Source organism: Bombina bombina, chromosome 3, assembly GCF_027579735.1.
Source record: "Bombina bombina isolate aBomBom1 chromosome 3, aBomBom1.pri, whole genome shotgun sequence".
Classification (NCBI taxonomy): domain Eukaryota; kingdom Metazoa; phylum Chordata; class Amphibia; order Anura; family Bombinatoridae; genus Bombina; species Bombina bombina.
The window spans coordinates 747,904,626-747,923,811 of NC_069501.1; the positions used below are offsets into that span (position 1 = coordinate 747,904,626).

At 38.3% G+C, this 19,186-nt stretch overlaps 1 protein-coding gene across 1 annotated transcript in view; it reads left to right on the top strand.

The window, feature by feature from the left end:
- The window catches only part of CFAP47 (cilia and flagella associated protein 47), an 801,982-nt gene that overhangs the window by 619,166 nt on the left and 163,630 nt on the right, over positions 1 to 19,186 (top strand). The window contains 1 exon segment of the mRNA XM_053705439.1: positions 10,898 to 11,002. Coding sequence (XP_053561414.1) covers positions 10,898 to 11,002 — 105 coding nt within the window.

Consider the following 19,186-nt stretch of genomic DNA (forward strand, 5'->3'; position numbering starts at 1 on the left):
CCCAGCTGTCTACTCGCCTAGATTAATTAATACACTCATGCTTTCCGCCACTATCTCTAATCCCACTGATAAAGATCAGTCCCATTAGCACCCACCCATTCAGGGAACAGTTGGCCTCATAGCGTATAATAGAGCAACCTCATATCACTTACTTTGCCTGAGCTTACTTTACATGAGGAGGTGGCGGATATGCGATCCCCCTGGCAAGGGCATAGATTATATTATACTAAGACCTGGTCCCTTTTAGATATCCAGGCTACATGGGTTTTACCGGGCTAAACCTGCATTATATGAGCAGTCTCTTAAGGGCCCCCCACTTCTTTGCTTCCTTTATCACGTATAAATAGAATAGGTACACTCTGCTAAAGGGGTCTTTACAACGCAAACATACCTGGCACCCATATATAATGATTACTAGGGCTGACAGAAAATACAGCTGGGGGTACGAATAGATGGCGATCTATAGGTCTAGCGCTTATAATACCCCAACACTATCGATTTGTATATCACAGGGAGTTAGCTCTAACGAACTTAATTACAGTTGTTCCAAAGGTTCAGATAGGTTTCTATTAATCATATTAAATTTTATGTTAACATGCAATACACACAGGGATAACTACCCCTGATTTTTGGTAAGTAGTTTCAGTACTTCTATACGTTCGCACTGTGTTTAATTGTTTTTGTTGCTCCCACACGCAATACAGTTCACAGTACACGATACTTAACCTTTTCCCTACCTATCTTGCTAAGCAAGATCTTTCGCCCATACTCCTTTACTGTTTTCCCTGACCTCTCCCCTTTCTCTTCATTTGTCTCAACTCTTCTCTCTCCCCACCCCCCCCTTTTTTTTTTTTTTTTTTTCTCTCCCTCCCCTTCTCCTCTTCTCTCGCACCCTCCCCTCCCTCAGAGGACCCCCTCTCTACACCCCCCCCCCGCATATTTACTCATAAAAGATAATGGCGAGCCAGGCTGTTAGGCGCAAGCCGTTTCCGCTTGAACTTATAACGATCAATGCAAAAGGGCTTAATAGCCCTTCTAAGCGCGCCATTGCAACAAGAGATTTGCAGAGAATGGGCGGAGACCTTGTCTTTATCCAGGAAACGCATTTTGCGATAAATAACGAACCTAAGTGGTCTAACCGACAATACCCACTGGCCTTTTTTGCTTCAGCAACAAAAAAAAAGAACGGTGTCGGGATCATTTTTAGCGCTGGAGTACCCTTTCAGCTTATAAGTAGCTTTAAAGACCCTGAGGGTAGATTTCTGGTGCTCACGGGCACCATATATAACAGGCCTATCACGTTAGCTAATTTATACTGCCCACATACCTCCCAGCACCTCTTTCTCCAGAAAGTCACCCGTAAAATCTTGGAGATGCAAATTGGAATTCTTTTTCTTGGCGGGGATTTCAATGCCCCACTCGTCCCTACCCTTGACACCTCCAACGGTCTCTCCAGCACCCCACATAAAGTTCTAAAGCGTATGTCTGTTTCACTAGCAGAGTTGGGAATCCATGACATATGGCGCACACATCACCCATCTGACAAAAACTTTACTTTCTACTCGTATCCCCACGGTAAATATTCCAGAATAGATTATCTGTTCACGGACTCCATTGGGCTGACTATCGCCAGATCTAGCAATATATCTGCCATTACTTGGTCCGACCACGCGCCAGTACGCTGCTCTATTCAATGGCCTGACACGCCAATCACTCCTTTTGTGTGGAGACTCGACGATACGCTTCTGGACGATCCGGTATTTAACTCAGACATCAAGAGCTCTCTGATTGAATTCTTCCATTTAAATACGTGTGAGGAGATCAGCAGTCCCATAGTATGGGAAGCGCATAAATGCACAATAAGAGGGCTTTTGATCGCACGCAAAGCAAGACTTAAAAGACTGAGGAGAGAACGCTATGACAACTTATTGAAAAAGGTTGAAATACGGGAACAAAACCATAAGCGATCCCCACGCGACGAAATGGTTCTGACACAATTGGCCGCGGCCAGGAGAGATCTCCTGCTGTTCTTGCAGGAGGACTATCAGAAACAGGCCCTACACCTGCGACAGATTTACTACGAACAGGGCGATAGGCCGGGGAAGCTGCTGGCCAGGGCAGTTGCCAGAAAAAAGATCAAAGCCTATGTCCATCATACTGTTACTGCGGAAGGAGGCGTCCGTTCGGATGCAGACTCTATTGCAGCGGATTTCAGGAGATACTATGAATCTCTCTACAATCTGGAATACCAAGCAGAGCACGGAGGAGTACCCTCCGCTCGTCCCCGTGCGGAGGGGGAGGTCGGTACCTACCTTCAGGCTACTGATCTACCTGTGATATCAGAGGAAGATAGGAAAACCTTGGAGCTCCCAGTCTCCTCAGACGAGGTGCAACGGGCTATTAAAGATCTTCCAGCGGGCAAAAGCCCTGGTCCCGACGGGTTTGGCCTGAAATATTATAAAGTATATTCAGATGTCATCGCTCCGGAGCTGACAAGACTGTTCGCCTCATTACCGGAATCGTCCAGACTTCCAAGCTCTATGTTGGAAGCGCACATAGTGGTAATCCCCAAACCTGGGAAACCCCCTGACAGGCCTGAAAATTTCAGGCCCATCTCCCTCCTCAATTCCGATGTAAAAATCCTGGCGAAAATCCTTGCCACTCGCTTGAACAGACTTCTCCCTGATCTGGTTTCCGCTGACCAGGTGGGCTTTGTGCCCGCCCGGGAGGCAAGAGACAATACTCTCAAAGTACAGCAATTAATAACCTATGCTCGTCTACATAATCTACCGCTCACCCTGGTCACAACGGACGCTGAGAAAGCGTTTGACCGGGTCAGCTGGAATTTCATCCAATTGACGCTAAAAAGATTCGGTTTCGGACCCGGTTTTATCAACGTGGTCATGTCCCTATACTCAAATCCGAACGCCCGTGTGAGAGTTAATGGCACCCTCTCGGAAACATTCTTAATCTGGAACGGGACGAGACAGGGGTGTCCCCTGTCACCTCTTCTCTTCGCATTGGCGATTGAAGTTCTCGCAAATAAGATCAGGGCCAACCCGGCGGTGAAGGGTATAAAAGTGGGTAACTCGGAACACAAGCTTTCGATGTACGCCGATGATGTCCTGCTAACTTTAGCGGACTCGTCCTCGTCGTTGGATGAAGCATTAAGGAACTTCAGAGAGTACGGAGCCATGTCTAACTTCCTCCTTAATCCACTGAAGTCTGAAATCTTGAACATCACTGAACCCCCGGACAAATTTGATAGATCTACCGCAGATTGTCCGATAAGAGTAGCAACTCATAGTATCACATACCTGGGCATTGTTGTCACTCCTGACACCTCTGACATCATTGAACTAAACTATAAAAAAATTAGTGATGAGATCATTGGGGACTTATCCAATTGGAAAAAGAAATCGCTTTCCTGGATGGGCAGAATAGGAATCGTTAAGATGAATGTTCTCCCACGAATCCTTTATATAATGCAGACTATCCCTGCAGCTGTGGCCTCCCACCACCTTCAACGTTTACAATCGGGCATTGAGGCATACATCTGGAACGGTGTGAGGCCTAGGATCAGAAGATCCACTCTATACATCCCTAGAGATAGGGGTGGTCTGGGAGTCCCGCTACTAAGAGAATATCAAAAAGCGATATTCCTTCAGAGAATTGTGGAGTGGAGTCGGAACTCCCATGACAAACATTGGATACAGATTGACAATGAAATCTTGCAACGAGGTAACTCTGGAGCCTTGGCCTGGATCTCTGCTCTGAATCGCCCACGAGTCCTTGCCTCATATCCATTGATTAATGACACTCTAAAGGTGTGGGATAAGGTGCTAGCTGAGGGGGCCTATGTGTCCACTCGTATCTCACCAAACATCCCCTTGCGAGAAAACCCTGATCTGGGAATGGAACTCCCGAGACGCTCAATGAGGACTGGCTATAAGTTAGCCGGTAATGCTTTCTCAAATGCCCTGCAGGGCAATAAACTTAAAACACACGCGGAACTTGTTGAGATAGATCAGGAAACCTTTGCATCCTGGTACAGGATGACACAGATTACTCACTTCTACAACACTTGCACAGAGCGAGATGCGTTGACAAGAAATAGAACGCCTTTTGAGGCTCTATGTACGATGCAGCAAACGCCGACACGCCTCATTTCTCACCTGTATCAGCTTTTGTTGAGCAAGGGCACCGTTGCCCTTCCGACCTTTGCCCTTCAGTGGCAAAATGATCTGGGAGTGGATATATCTGATGAGGACTGGCTTAAGATCTTTCGTAAAATCAAGAAGGCCTCTGTCTCTGCGCGAAATCTGGAAATGCACTATAAATTAGTCAGCAGGTGGTACCTAACGCCTCAGAGATTGCAGAAAATTTATCCTAACACTGACGGGAAATGCTGGAGAGGCTGTGGTGAGGAGGGCTCCCTCCTCCACATTTGGTGGACTTGTCCCCGAATACTATCGTTCTGGGGGGAGGTGCTGGGAGAAATGAGCAACATCTTAGGAATCATTATTCCCCCTAAGCCAACATATTTGATCTTTCACGACCTGCCTAAGGTGGCGGGTGTTGATAGGCACATTCTTTTTCTTATAATGTTGGGCGGCGCGAAAGGACTCATCCCCGTACACTGGAAGAGCCCGCAGACTCCGACTCTACAGGAGTGGAGACACAAAGTGGGAGATCTCCTTAGACTTGAAAGGTTTCACTTCCTTAAAACTGGAAGGCTTGCCACACATGAAATGATGACTCTAGCTTGGGAGGGCAAAAGGCTATCATTTCCTCTCATCAAGATCAAGTGGGCCACTTAGTTACCCTTCCCTGGGGGGTCCCCTTCACCTCACATCCGTACCCCTTCCTCCCCTCCCCACTTCCCTTCACCTCCCATCTGTACCCCTCCCTCTCCTTTCCCCCCCCTCTTTTTTTTTTTTTTTTTTTTCCTTCTCTCTCTCCCCTTGTTCTTTCTCCGACTTTCTTTCCTTCTCCCTGTCCATGTAAGACATCAGACCTGAGGTCATATTCAGCAGTATGAATCAAGCGTGCTGAAAACTGAATTGTATAACGTTGTCTTAATTATCTGATGTCAAGTCCCAAAGTTTCTGTTTGAGATGTTTATAGTGTTTTAGCACCACGAGCTCGTGTCTTGTGGAAACAAGCTCAAGATTCTCACACTGTTTACAAAATGTAAAGAGCAAGAAAATGATATACTTGTTGTAATTGTACACTCATAATTCTTACCCAGTGGATAAACTGTACAAAAATTTTCATGTTAGCAGTGTCTGGGGAATACTCATGGCTTAGTCCTATGGGCAGGACCCCTGTACACTAATTGTCTATTCAATGTATATTGTTGACCATTGGTTGTATATCTTGCTAAAATTAATAAAGCTTGTTTGAAAACTCAAAAAAAAAAAAAAATATCAACCAGAATGAGCTCACAATAATATACTTATCTTATGAGCAGCAAAGAGAAAAGAGGCAGTTTGGATACTTTGCAGGCAGTTTGTAACAGAATTAACTTTTCTGATTGGTCTGCTTTAGATCACACCATCCATGGTTGTTTTTCATTGGTTACTTTATTAATTTCTATTGTTTTTATGTAAAATATTTAAATAATTTGTTGTTACTTTGAATGGCTGTTGAGCAGTAAAGGAAAAGGTTATGCAAAATATGAGTCTCTGTCCTTGTAATAAAATTCACTGACTTCCTATATACTGTATAACAGAAATGTACATTCTAAGACTAATCTACAAATACAGTCCTTTATATTTTAGCTTTATGTTCTAAATACTAATCCAGCTTATATCATTAAGTATTCCTCTGCTGTTCCATTATAATCTTCTCCTGTACTCGAATACATTACTTTTCCTGTGTTGCCCTTATTCCTCACTCTCTGAGGGTCCAATATTGTAATAACCATTAATAGCGCTAAATTGTAAAGGTTGTTAAGGTATCGGGATTGCAGATGAAATGTTCTAATGGTATGAAATCAGAGGGCAGTTTTACCAAGTGGCATTTTACTACACTTCTCTATGGGAGGTGATGCTTCTCTGCAACTGGTGGACAGGGCCGGTTGGGAAATCAGACCGGCCCTGGAAATTTATATGGCTCGGCCCAGTCCCCCCTCCAGCTTAGCCACGCCCCCTGCAACTCAGCCTAGTGGGGGCCTGAATATGCAGACACACATGGGTCCTGATTCTGAACTAGATTACACATTCATACTACCCAGGTCACACAAGAACTGCTGATTATCCCTCGTCGCAGAGAGAGACAGCTCATTGAAGAAGCTGTTTTACATTAGAGCTTTCATTACAAAACAATAATGTTATTATTATTATTACTATTTTGGCAAATGGAAGTGATTTTGCTTACGGTACAGGATCAATTGATACATACCAGGCGTTTTGCAGAAATGACTCTGGCTCCAGCGAAGCGCCAAATATATATATATATATATATATATATATCAGGGAGGGCAGAGTATGTCCATCACTCACTGCAGCTGCAGGAAGCTCTGTACTGAGCCAAACCTATAATTTCATGTAGTGCTCTCTCTTTTCTCACTTAAAATGAATAATAATGTAAGGACACCCTTCCTCACCTCCTCAAGCTGTGTTAGCGGTCACTCCGCTCCTAGCCTCCTTCACTGTCTCCGGCTCAGCCCCGCCTCTCCTCAGGATAAGGACACCCTCCATCACCTCATCAGCTCACACTGTAATGTTGCCTAAACAAGGCCTATGCAGCTGGCTTGTTTAATGGTGCGGAGCGGACGCATCTGCAGCTGAGCTGCTTGAGTCTCTGCTCTCTCTACAGTGCAGCTGTCAGTGCAGTGCCGGCCCACCAGGATTTTTCCCGGTATCCCGGTGGCCCAATCCGGCCCTGCTGTCGGAATGTTAAAAGTAGAATCACCATCTGCAGCTAAGGTGCAATTTAAATATTCACTTTACTAAGTAATGAATGCAATTTACATGTGTGAACTGAATATCAGTCTCCTTTTAACAAAACAGTAGTGAAACTAGAACATGAATAATAAACCTTTATGAGCTGGGGGTAGTGGATATACAGTGCATGTGTTTATATTTTGTTATATGATTGTATTATACTGTAAAATATTGTATTATATATTTAAAGTTAGTTACTTATTTAAAATGTTTTCTTTTCTGTTCTTTTCTTTTCTTCCTGCACTGAACATGTTTACTTTGTTACACAGTGCGGCCGCAATTTTAGAAGTCAGCTCGGTCAGAAGAGTATGAACTTATTTAGCTTTATTTGTAACATTGCAATTGCGCTATACAAAACATATTCTATTTTATTATCATGTTTGGTACATTGCGATACAATATTAGAAATAAACCAAATTAACTTCACACTGTACTGAACAGGTTGACTTCTAGTATTTCACCTGCTGTAACAAATATGTTATTAAAGTAAAACATTTGATCCAGTGCAATTGTGATATTAGAACTAAAAACCTTCATTACAGTCAAACTTGTAGCCACTATATAACTACAGGGCTAGATTATGAGTGAACCGTAATATTACAAGTACAGCACAATGCGAACGCGACCTTGCATTCGCATTGCTGCAAGATCACAATTTCTTAGGCTCCAATGGGAGCCTTGTTTTCATGCTGGCAGCCACAGCAAACAACCTAGTGCAGCACAGGGGGCAATTTGCACAGCATTGTGCAGCAATAAATAAATATATATGTATATGCTTATATACATATATATGTATGTATGTGTTTATATGTGTATATATACACATATAAGCACATAAATATATATGTATATAAGCATATACATATATATTTATAGAGAAAACACAGTCTCCTATTGACCTCCATGTAATGTCCCTTTAGGTGACGTTTTTTTTCTTCTTCTCCTCTCAATATAACCCCTTAAAACTGCTTTGTGCAGGTTTTTTTTTTTTTTTTAAAGATGCTCATATTTACATTTTATTTGAATGTATATAAATATACACATATACATATATATATACAACATTTAATTCCTCTTTGTTACAATGTAGACCCTTTCAGTGTTTATTTCGCTTAACTTAGTTGTAATGGTTTAGAGGGTTTTTTTCAATACAATTTTATTTAGTTAGTATTAAATAAAAAATCCATCAAATTTTAAAACCCCAGGTGGTAGCACAGAAGTGGAGTGCCACAAATTTGTGTTGAGTGCTACCTTGTGCTATATGTTTGCCCACCCATGATCTAGACTGTAAATTCCTGCACGTTCAGGACTTTTTTTTTTTTATGATAGCGTACCCATGTATAACACTTAGGAATATGTTTGCATTCATTAAATTAAATATAATAATAATTATACTATTTTACTGTTGCCATGAACCATAAAGTATTCTTTCATTGTAAGAGTTAATGTAAAGCTTTATTTGACTTTAATTTATAAATGGTGCTGTATTGTTTTACTGAATAATGCCTATGGTTCTCTTTTGTTTCACAAGCCATTAACATAGAAATAGACTTGAATTAATTATCATGACTTCTAACTCCAGCAGATTGCAAGTGAACTGTCCAGAGAGTTAAAAATATCCCCAGTGGTTTCTAGTTCATTAACAGTGGCTTAAATGTCACCAGCACCAAAGTGCTCTACAATGCAAAGAGTCTTTGTAAAACCAACTCCTTTCATTTGTATTTTCAGGCTTGCAGACACAAGATAGTGGTTATTGATGCAGAACAATTAGCTTAACTTTTCTTTAGAAAGTATAACTGACCCTTTTTTTTATTCATATTGTGGTATGTTGTGAGTACGATACTTGCTTGTGTGTGTGCTCATGGGTGTGTGTGTGTGTGTGTGCAGGTGCATATAATATTCTGATATGGCATTACCACTAACCATGACATATAATTAACCTAAAAACACTAAAAACCACCACAAAATTCCTTGAGTCTTGAAGAGACAGTAAGCACCTTGAGAATTTTTATATACAATATTTAGTTATGCATAGTTAGGGTTAACTTATTGCCGCTTTAAACAGGGACACATATAAAAAAATTACATATGTCAGGGCTGTTTAAAGAAATGTTTTGTATAAGAACCCTGGCATATGTATTTTTCAAATGTGTTCCCATTTAAAGTGGCAATATGGTATATTTTCATTCACTTATTTAAGCTCTATAAATTGAGCAATTTATAATTCTCAGAATTTGAAATGCACTCTGCTGACTTATCAAGGTTAACTCTGCTACATATCTGCCTCTTGTTTGATTATCAGATAACTGCAAAACAATGCATTTTATAGTAACTGTATGACAGTGACTAACCTTGTTGTCTGTGGACTAAAGCTCAGATTAGCTCCTAAAAAAGTCAAATAGTGGGTGGGGCTTGGCTATTGAAAAATAATTGCAGTAAAAAGGATGATACATTGTTTTAAAAGCGTTAAGACTTGGCCGATATGTTATTCTATAGCAACAAAACAGAGATGCCGCGTAGTTACAAGATGTTTACTGTCCCTTTAAAAGGGTTTCTTTACTAAATACAGCTCAACAACTACCCCTGATTTTAATATGAAGTTTATAAAAATGCTGAGGCAGCTCAGATAAGTAAGTAAAAGAATGATGATAAAAAGACTTGCAAAATAAATCGAAACAAACAGTGAAATATTTCTTTACAAGTTTATATGTATGTGAGACTGCTGATTCAACATTTATCTGCATAAGTAGAAGAAAACAACTGCATCTTGTTGCAAACATTTCCCTCAAAATCTGCAACTCATCTGACAGAATAACAAACTGCTTATGACTAAAGCGCATTATTAATACATTGATTTTAGTAAAAAAAATGTAACTTTGGCCAAGAAACAAATCAATAAACGTGGTCAGAATAATAGTCTTTAGTTTGGAAAGAACCCAGTAGTTGCCATAAAAAAACACCAATACATTTTCTAGATTTGAAGCAAAACACTTTTTATAAGTTTAATTTGTGTTTTATATCCATGTTTAGTGCTCATATAGTGACCCATAATATGCAGGGGTAGATCCCTTGTGAATTTAAAGGGATATGAAACACAGAAAAATTTATTTTTTGATTCAGACATAGCATGTACTTTTAAAAAAAGTTTCCAATTTTCTTCTAATATCAGATTTGCCAGTTCCCATAATCTGTTTTGAAGAGCTACCTAGGTAGATGTCTGAAGCAAATGGACAATATTTCCTGCAAAACTGCTGCTATGTGCACACTACTTAGATGTTTTCAACAAAAGATACAAGAGAATAAAGAAAAGTTCATACTAGAAATAAATGAGAAGGTTGCTTAAAACTGCATGCTCAAATATTTGGGTTCCATATCCCTTTAACTGAATTATCTGTAAATGTTTTTGCATATTTGTGCATTACTATAAGTTGCTAAGTTTCAACTGCAATGTGATCTAGACCAAATATGTAATTCCTTTGCCAAACATTATTTCTTACTGAATTCCTTTTACAGCAGTAAATAAAATATTGTTTGCTTATAGAAAAGAACAAAGTAAACTGCCATGTTTATTGACCTCTTTAAAAGGAAACAAAATAAAAATCCTTTACATTGTGTGCTATTGAGTTAATGGATGTAGCAACCTACAGAAAAACAAAACAAAAGACAGATATATTACATTACAGTTTTATTTTCACTTAGTCCAGCAATAAAGCACCATGGGAAATACTGCACTATTTAAATGTCATTGGCACAACATGAAAGGAATTCAATTAAGATGTTAATATTTTACATTTATATTACATGTGCCTTAGTTTGAACGGCCATTTACTATTGTAGAAGTTTTTTTTTACAGTTAGATCATGCTACTAAGAGAAAGCATTGTATATACCATTACAGTAAGAACTTATTAATCACCAAAATAAAATCTCACTTCTTTTTTCTGACAGCTATCATTATCACCCCACACAGCTGCTGAAGTGCCTGTCCAGTTTTGCCCATCCGACATTGGAAAAGGAAATCACACAGCATCCATCAGCTTTACAAACCCTCAGGTATGTTTGCAACTGTCAAAATGCTAAAAGACTATAAAAAAAAGATGTATTCATTTGCACCTACAATAATATATGAAGTATTTTTTAATATGTTATTTATCTCACAACTACATAAATATCAATATAAACCCAGAATTCCAGTTTATCTAATAAGATCATGTTATGCCAACACTTAAAGTTCAATTTATGAACGCATCAGTTAGTTCTGAAAAAAGCACCGGAGGCTAATTTGCCATGTCATCCAAGAGGAAATTTGCCTGTTGAATTTAAAGGATCAGTAAAGCCATTTTTTTATTTAACCCCTTTGTTGTTAGGAAATTCAGAGAAAATATTGCCCAAAGTAACTGAGTATTTTTAGCATTTTTGCTATTGTTCAATTTTAACAGAAATATAGCCTTTGTTTTTTTATTTACCTATGAAAACCTATATGCATTTTTAAAGTAGACAACCCAAGCTATTGATCTAGTCCTGTTTTGGCCACCTAATACAATCATATATAAAAAAGTAAAGGGGGTTAATCAATTAGATGTTAAGGGTACATGTGTTGTTGTGCCCTGATTCAATGGAATGTGCTCCAGCTTCTTATGTGGTAGTGCAAACACTAAAACTATCAGAACATGAAACCCAAGATTTTTCTTTTATGATACAGATAGAGCATATAATTTTAAACAACTTCACAACTTCTATTACAAATTGTGCTTCATTGCTGCTCCTTTAATGTAGGAGCAGCAATGCACTACTGGGAACTAGCTAGACACATTGGTAAGCTAATGACTAGAGGCACATATGTGCAGCCACCAATCAGCAGCTAGCTCCCAGCTCCCTAGCCTACCTAGGTGTGATTGTTAACAAAGGATACTAAGAGGATCTTTCTGAATCATAAAGGAAAATGTAAAGGTTTTGTGTCCCTTTAAATTACAAGAAAAGCAGGCAGCATAAATAATGAGAGTGCATTGCAATGGTTGTTTTATTTTTTAATTATGCATAATGAAATATTTTATGGGGAACACACTTTTAGCTTAAAGTGAAGGTAAACTTTGGTGAATGAAAGTCTGTTTTTTAAAAATACTATTAAAAACAGGGGCACTTCCATTCATCATAGTTTACAAATCAGCCGTTTTGATTAAAAACTTACCTTTTTTTCTTTTCACAGCTACAGCAGCTTTCCCCTCCTGGAAATACTCTCTTCACACGTCAGCAATGACTAATCCGGCTTCCTCCAATCATGGTTTTCCCCCCAGGGTGGTTATTGCCTGAGGCCATGCTGTGATTGGAGGAAGCCGGATTAGTCACTGATGACGTGTGAAGAGAGGATTTCCAGGAGTAGGAAGCTGCTCTAGCTGTGAAAAAAACAAAGGTAAGTTTTTAATCAAAACGGCTGATTTGTAAACTTTGATGAATGAAAGTGCCCCTGTTTTTAATAGTATTTTTAAAAAACGGACTTTCATTCATTAAAGTTTACCTTCACTTTAATGTTCATTTATTAAAAAAGAAACAATTTTTATTTGTATCAGCCAAAACACGAACCGTATGATACTAGTGATAAATTCTGATACTTTATTAGCAACTTATAAAAAAGTTATTTACTGTCGCTAAAATTACATTTTTGAAAATAAATAATTTTGTATCTTTCCTGAATGTGTCCCTTTTGTTTGCAAGATGACATATGCAAATGAAGTGACACAAAGGGCTCCATGTACTAAGCAGTCAGCGAGCTACCCGCAACAAATCTCACGTCAAAACTCGCAAACTGATATGTACAAAGTCGTCAACTATGTTCAAACTCGCATCTTTAAAATTGCGAGCGTACTTATCTGCCAAACCTCGCTACCTCTCCATTTTTCACTGTAATTAGACACATTTGACCACCAACTCGCCAAAAACGAATATACTAAAAAATCTATTTGTCCGCTCGCTACAATTTCCGCTCCCACCTCGTTATTTTTGCCTCGCCACCTTTCAGGTGGTGGGCAAGGTACAAAACAATAGGAAAATCAATCTAGACGCCAGTCTAGACATATATAAAAGGCAGTAATATCAGCATTGTACTTACAGCATAACTGGCGTCTAATTTGTCTCTCATTTCCATGTACATAAATTGCGCCCAATTTGTCGACTGTAATTAAAGAGTAATCTATATTTTAAATTTGTATTGTATAGTTGTCAATCTTTATAATTATTTTTATATTAATATTTATATATTATCAGATCCAGATGAAGCCATATCTAAATTGTAAATAAATATTACAAAAATAACGCTCTGTAATCACTCTTCAAAAATTTTGAACAATAATAAAGTTGTTTAGATAAGTTGAACTTTTATAGGAGCAAAATTCTATTCCCGCGACTACTATGATGTTCGTGACACCTTGCATGTCACGTGTTAATAATTGGCCAGACAATTCAACTGAAAGTTAAGTACATCAGCTTAGTCGCGGCGAGCGAGGTGTCAAATTTATCAATAATCCGCCACTGCTCGTGGCGGGCTAGACTTGTCTATTTATTGGGGGATTATTAGTACATAGCGACAGCGGACACCATTTCGCCCGCGGCGAGTAACGGCGAGTTTATCCGCGTCTACAATGACGGATGAATTGACGGCTTAGTACATGGAGCCCAAAGTTGTAGAATTATTTAAACGGATAGAAAAGTCAAAACTGATTTTTTAAGTAGATGCATTTTTGCAATAAACTTCTATTAGTAAAATCCTTCTAGTAAAACTTATTAGTGTTTTTCAGTGGCTTATGCACTGTGAGGGCCACGTACAAGTAATCAAGCTCAGAGCTGACAGTAGTGTTTATTATGTCATACAAGCCACTTCTGGCTCTCTGAGAAGGTGTAGGGTTTGAATACTGGTGCACAGGCCCTCACGGGATATGCGCATATGCCGCTGAAAAACAGTAATAACTTTTACTAGAAGCATTTTTACTAATGGAAGTATAATGCAAAAGTACCTCTATTTAAGATGGCAATGCCCCTATTTATATTTCAATTGTGATTTTTCTGTCCCTTTAATGTAATTAGATATTTTGATACAATTACAGATTTAGAAATTCATCATTGGTTTATTGGATAAATAACTATATTATTCATATGAAAATATCTATATCTGTGTAAAAAGGAGGTTTTCACACACTGTGCGTGTCGCCAAGCTTTAATGCTTTTTGATATCCCTATGGTTTTCACAGTTACAGAGGTTGTGTATAGAAAAATGATGTTTGTGTCTGAGTTCTTGAGACAAATATGATTATTTGCAACTGCTGAATCTTTAAAAGAATCAAGCTGGTATGTGCGAAGGAATAAAGTAGTATGTGATTTAAATCATTTATTTAACAATGGGAAACTGTTTCCTACATGTTCATGACAGAACACAATGCGTTTTATTTCATTATAGAATTGTTTCTTATGGCAGAGAAAGTGTTTTTCTTTAAATCCTATTGTCAGCTCCTATTGGTCCTATTGGTCACTTTTTCATTCAATAGCAAAAGTATTTGTGCTGGAGTTTAAGTTGTCAGTCAATTAGATTTAGATTTGCTACATATCCTCAGCTTTAACTAACAAGTAGTGTATATATAAATTCAAATGCGTAATGAAAACATGGATACTTGTTTAGTTTTCACAAAATGAAAATCTGAAGGAATTCACTACCTAATTTATAGTGAAGGTAAACTTTCAAGAATAAGTGCCTGGTTTTTAAAAAAAACTATTAAAAACAAGGACACTTTCGTTCATGAAAATTTACATTTCACCCGTTTTCTTAAAATACTTACCTTTTCTTCTTGAAGCCGCTCCAGCGCTTCATCAGCCAGTTGCAAGCATCTTCATATGTCAGCAATGACGATTCCGGCATCCTCCAATCACAGCTTCCCCCCAGGGGAATCATTGCCTGAGGCAGCCCCGTGATTGGAGGAAGCCGGTTTCGTCATTGCTGGGTAAGTTAACCAGGAAGAAGCAGGTGGTGCCATCGTTTCAGAATGGTGATCCGGTGTTTCAGAAGAAAAAGGTAAGTATTTTTAAAATCCGTTGCAATGTCAATTTTCATGAATGAAAGTGCCCCTGTTTTTAATAGATTTTTCACATGAAAATTGACATTCACTATAAAGAAAACAAAAAAAATTTGTCAGTATTCATTTGTTTCTATTAAATTAGATGTAAAGGGTTAAATACCTCTAACATGCTAGAGAGTCGTGAGCATCCCAAACCTTCTTAATAGAGCCGCAGGCCATGGCAATAGGAGGCTTAACACAGTGGATCCTAGGGCCTTCGTTAAAGGAAAAGGTCCTTTAAAGCAGGCCCTGGGATCAGTCTCACTAAGTCTCCTATTAGCACGGCCCGGTCTCTATGAAGAAGGATTGGAATTAGCACAGCTCTCCAGTGCGTTAGAGGTAAGTATAAGGCTACAAGTGAACTTTTTCACCTGTAGCAAAGGAACATTTTCATTAGTTTAACGAAAACAAATGTAAAAGTTCCCTGACAAAACAAATACCAAATAGTGCAGCACACAAATATTCAGAGAACATTCGCCTAGATTACGAGTTTTGTCTGTAAAAACTTGCGGGGCTAACGAGTAGACATGTGCAATTCAGTTCGGTTCGATTCGGAAATTCGGAAAATTCGGCAAATTCGGAGATTCGGATCAAACCGAATTTCCGAATTAAAATACTGCCAAATTTACCGAATAAATCCGAATTAGTTCGGATTTATTTGGTAAATTCGGATGGACATGGATTACACTAGTATTGTACAGTATATTAGGTTATATCACTCTGCTATGGGTTACACCTAATATACAGTACATAATACTAGTCTAATACACAGCACACATACCGAAATTCCGAATTTCCAAACCAAATCGAACCGAATCCAGCCAATTTTTTTTTCTGAAACGAATCCGAAACAAATTCATGCGAAGTTTTCCGAATTCAAATCGATCCGAAACGAAATTCGAAAACCTCTGAATTCGATCATGCACATATCCACTAACGAGCCCTTTTTTTCCAGTGCTTACTTTAAACAACGCTGGTATTACAAGTTTTCTGAATGGCTGCGTTAGCCTCAGAAAAGTGAGCGTTGAGCATAATTTAGCTCCACTTTTACCTGTAATACCAGCGTTGCTTACGGTTGCGGTAAGCTGGCAAAACATGCTCGTGCACGATTTCCCCATAGGATAAAATGGGGCTGAGCTGGCTGAAAAAAAAACCTAACACCTGCAAAAAAGCAGTGTTCAGCTCCTAACGCAGACCCATTGTTTCCTATGGGAAACACTTTCTAAGTCTACACCTAACACCTTAACATGAACCCCGAGTCTAAACACCCCTAACCTTACACTTATTAACCTCTAATCTGCCGCCCCCAACATTGTCGCCACCTGCATTATACTATTAACCCCTAATCTGCCGCTCCGGACACCGCCGCCACCTACATTATACCTATGAACCCCTAATCTGTTGCCCCTAACATCGCCGACACCTATATTATATTTATTAACCCCTAATCTTCCGCTCCCAACGTCGCCGCCACCTACCTACACTTATTGACCCCTAATCTGCCGACCGGACATCGTCGCCACTATAATAAATGTATTAACCCCTAAACCGCCGCACTCCCGCCTCGCAAACACTATAATAAATTGTATTAACCCCTAATCTGCCATCCCTAACATCGCCGCCACCTACCTACAATTATTAACCCCTAATCTGCCGCCCCCAACGTCCACCCAAAGGTAGGGTGATCTTCAGGGGGTTAGTGTTAGGTTTTTTTAAGGGGGGATCGGGTGGGTTTTAGAGTAGGGGTGTGTGGGTGGTGGGTTTTAATGTTGGGGGGTCTTGTATTTTTTTTTACAGGTAAAAGAGCTGATTACTTTGGGGCAATGCCCTGCAAAAAGCCCTTTTAAGGGCTGGTAAAAGAGCTGATTACTTTTGTAATTTAGTATAGGGTAGGGAATTTTATTATTTTGGGGGGCTTTTTTATTTTATTAAGGGGCTTAGATTAGGTGTAATTAGATTAAAATTCTTGTAATATTTTTTTATTTTTTGTAATTTAGTGTTTGTTTTTCTTTGTACTATAGTTTAGTTTATTTAATTGTATTTTAGTTTAGATAATTGTAGTTAATTTATTTATTTTTTGATAGTCTAGTGTTAGGTGTATTTGTAACTTAGGTTAGGATTTATTTTACAGGTAATTTTGTAATTATTTTAATTAGGAAGCTATTAAATAGTTATTAAATATTTAATAGCTATTCTACCTAGTTAAAATAAATACAAAGTTGCCTGTAAAATAAATATAAATCCTAAAATAGCTACAATGTAACTATTAGTTATATTGCAGCTATATTAGGGTTTGTTTTATAGGTAAGTATTTAGTTTTAAATAGGATTAATTTATTTAATTATAGTAATTTTATTTTGTTTTATTTAAATTATATTTAACTTAGGGGGGGTGTTAGGGTTAGGGTTAGACTTAGGTTTAGGGATTAATAACTTTATTATAGTAGCGGCGACGTTGGGGGCGGGAGATTAGTGGTTAATAATTGTAGGTAGGTGGCGGCGACGTTGGGGGGCCAGATTAGGGGTTAATACAATTTATTATAGTGTTTGCGAGGCGGGAGTGCGGCGGTTTAGGGGTTAATACATTTATTATAATGGCGGCGATGTCCAGTCGGCAGATTAGTGGTTAATAAGTGTAGGTAGGTGGCGGCGACGTTGGGGGCGGCAGATTAGGGGTTAATAAATATAATATAGGTGTCGGCGATGTTAGGGGCAGCAGATTAGTGGTTCATAGGTATAATGTAGGTGGCGGCGATGTCCGGTCAGCAGATTAGGGGCTAAATAATTTTATTATAGTGTTTGCGATGAGGGGGGCCTCGGTTTAGGGGTTTATAGATAGTTTATGGGTGTTAGTGTACTTTGTATCACTGTAGTTAAGAACTTTATGTTCCGGCGTTAGCCCATAAAACTCTTAACTACTGACTTTTAAATGCGGTAGGAGTCTTGGTGGTAGAGACTGTACCGCTCACTTTCTTCAAGACTTGCAATACCAGCGTTAGGCAAATCCCATAGAAAAGATTGGATAAGCAATTGATGTAAGGGATTTGCGGTAGCCAAAAGTCGCAGAAGAAAAGTGAATGGTACACCTGTACCTTCCAGACTCGTAATACCAGCGAGCGTTAAAAAGCAGCGTTAGGACCCCTTAACGCTGCTTTTTAAAGCTAACGCAGAACTTTTTTTTGTTCCGACAGATTTGTAGGAATAGAATGTTCTGCTGCTGCACATGTTTAATATAATGATAAAACACAGTTAATACAATATTAAACTTTTGAGAACTTATGTCATTTTAACTATAAAAAGCCATAGCTGAGCTCTCATTTTTACAACAATTCTACAACTAAACAATTGCCACAATTGCCGTATCTGCTGCTGGGTGATAAAATTTAGGCCCAGATTTCAAGTGGAGAACAAACATTTTAATGCTGTTATGCTGTAACATCACTCGGGTGCATCAACAGAGCTTCTATCTTTTTGCTGATATACAAGTCCCACGTTATTCTTTATTGCTCAAGCAATAGTCTAGGGTACGCTAACATCTGCATGTCAGATTACTATGCTTTATTATAATGTTATTTTACTATGCTATATTACTATACTATATTACTATGCTATATTACTATACTATATTTTTATGCTATATTACTATGCTTTATTACTATAATTACTAGGCTATATTACTATGCTTTATTACTATGCTTTATTACTATGCTATATTACTGTGCTTTATTATTATCTTATATTACTATGCTATATTACTATGCTTTATTACTATGCTATATTGCTATGCTTTATTATAATGTTATTTTACTATGTTACATTACTATACTATATTACTATGCTATATTACTATACTATATTACTATGCTATATTACTATGCTTTATTACTATAATTACTATGCTATATTACTATACTATATTACTATGCTATATTACTATACTATATTACTATGCTATATTACTATACTATATTACTATGCTATATTACTATACTATATTACTATGCTATATTACTATACTATATTACTATGCTATATTACTATGCTATATTACTATACTATATCACTATGCTATATTACTATACTATATTACTATACTATATTACTATGCTATATTACTATACTATATTACTATGCTATAT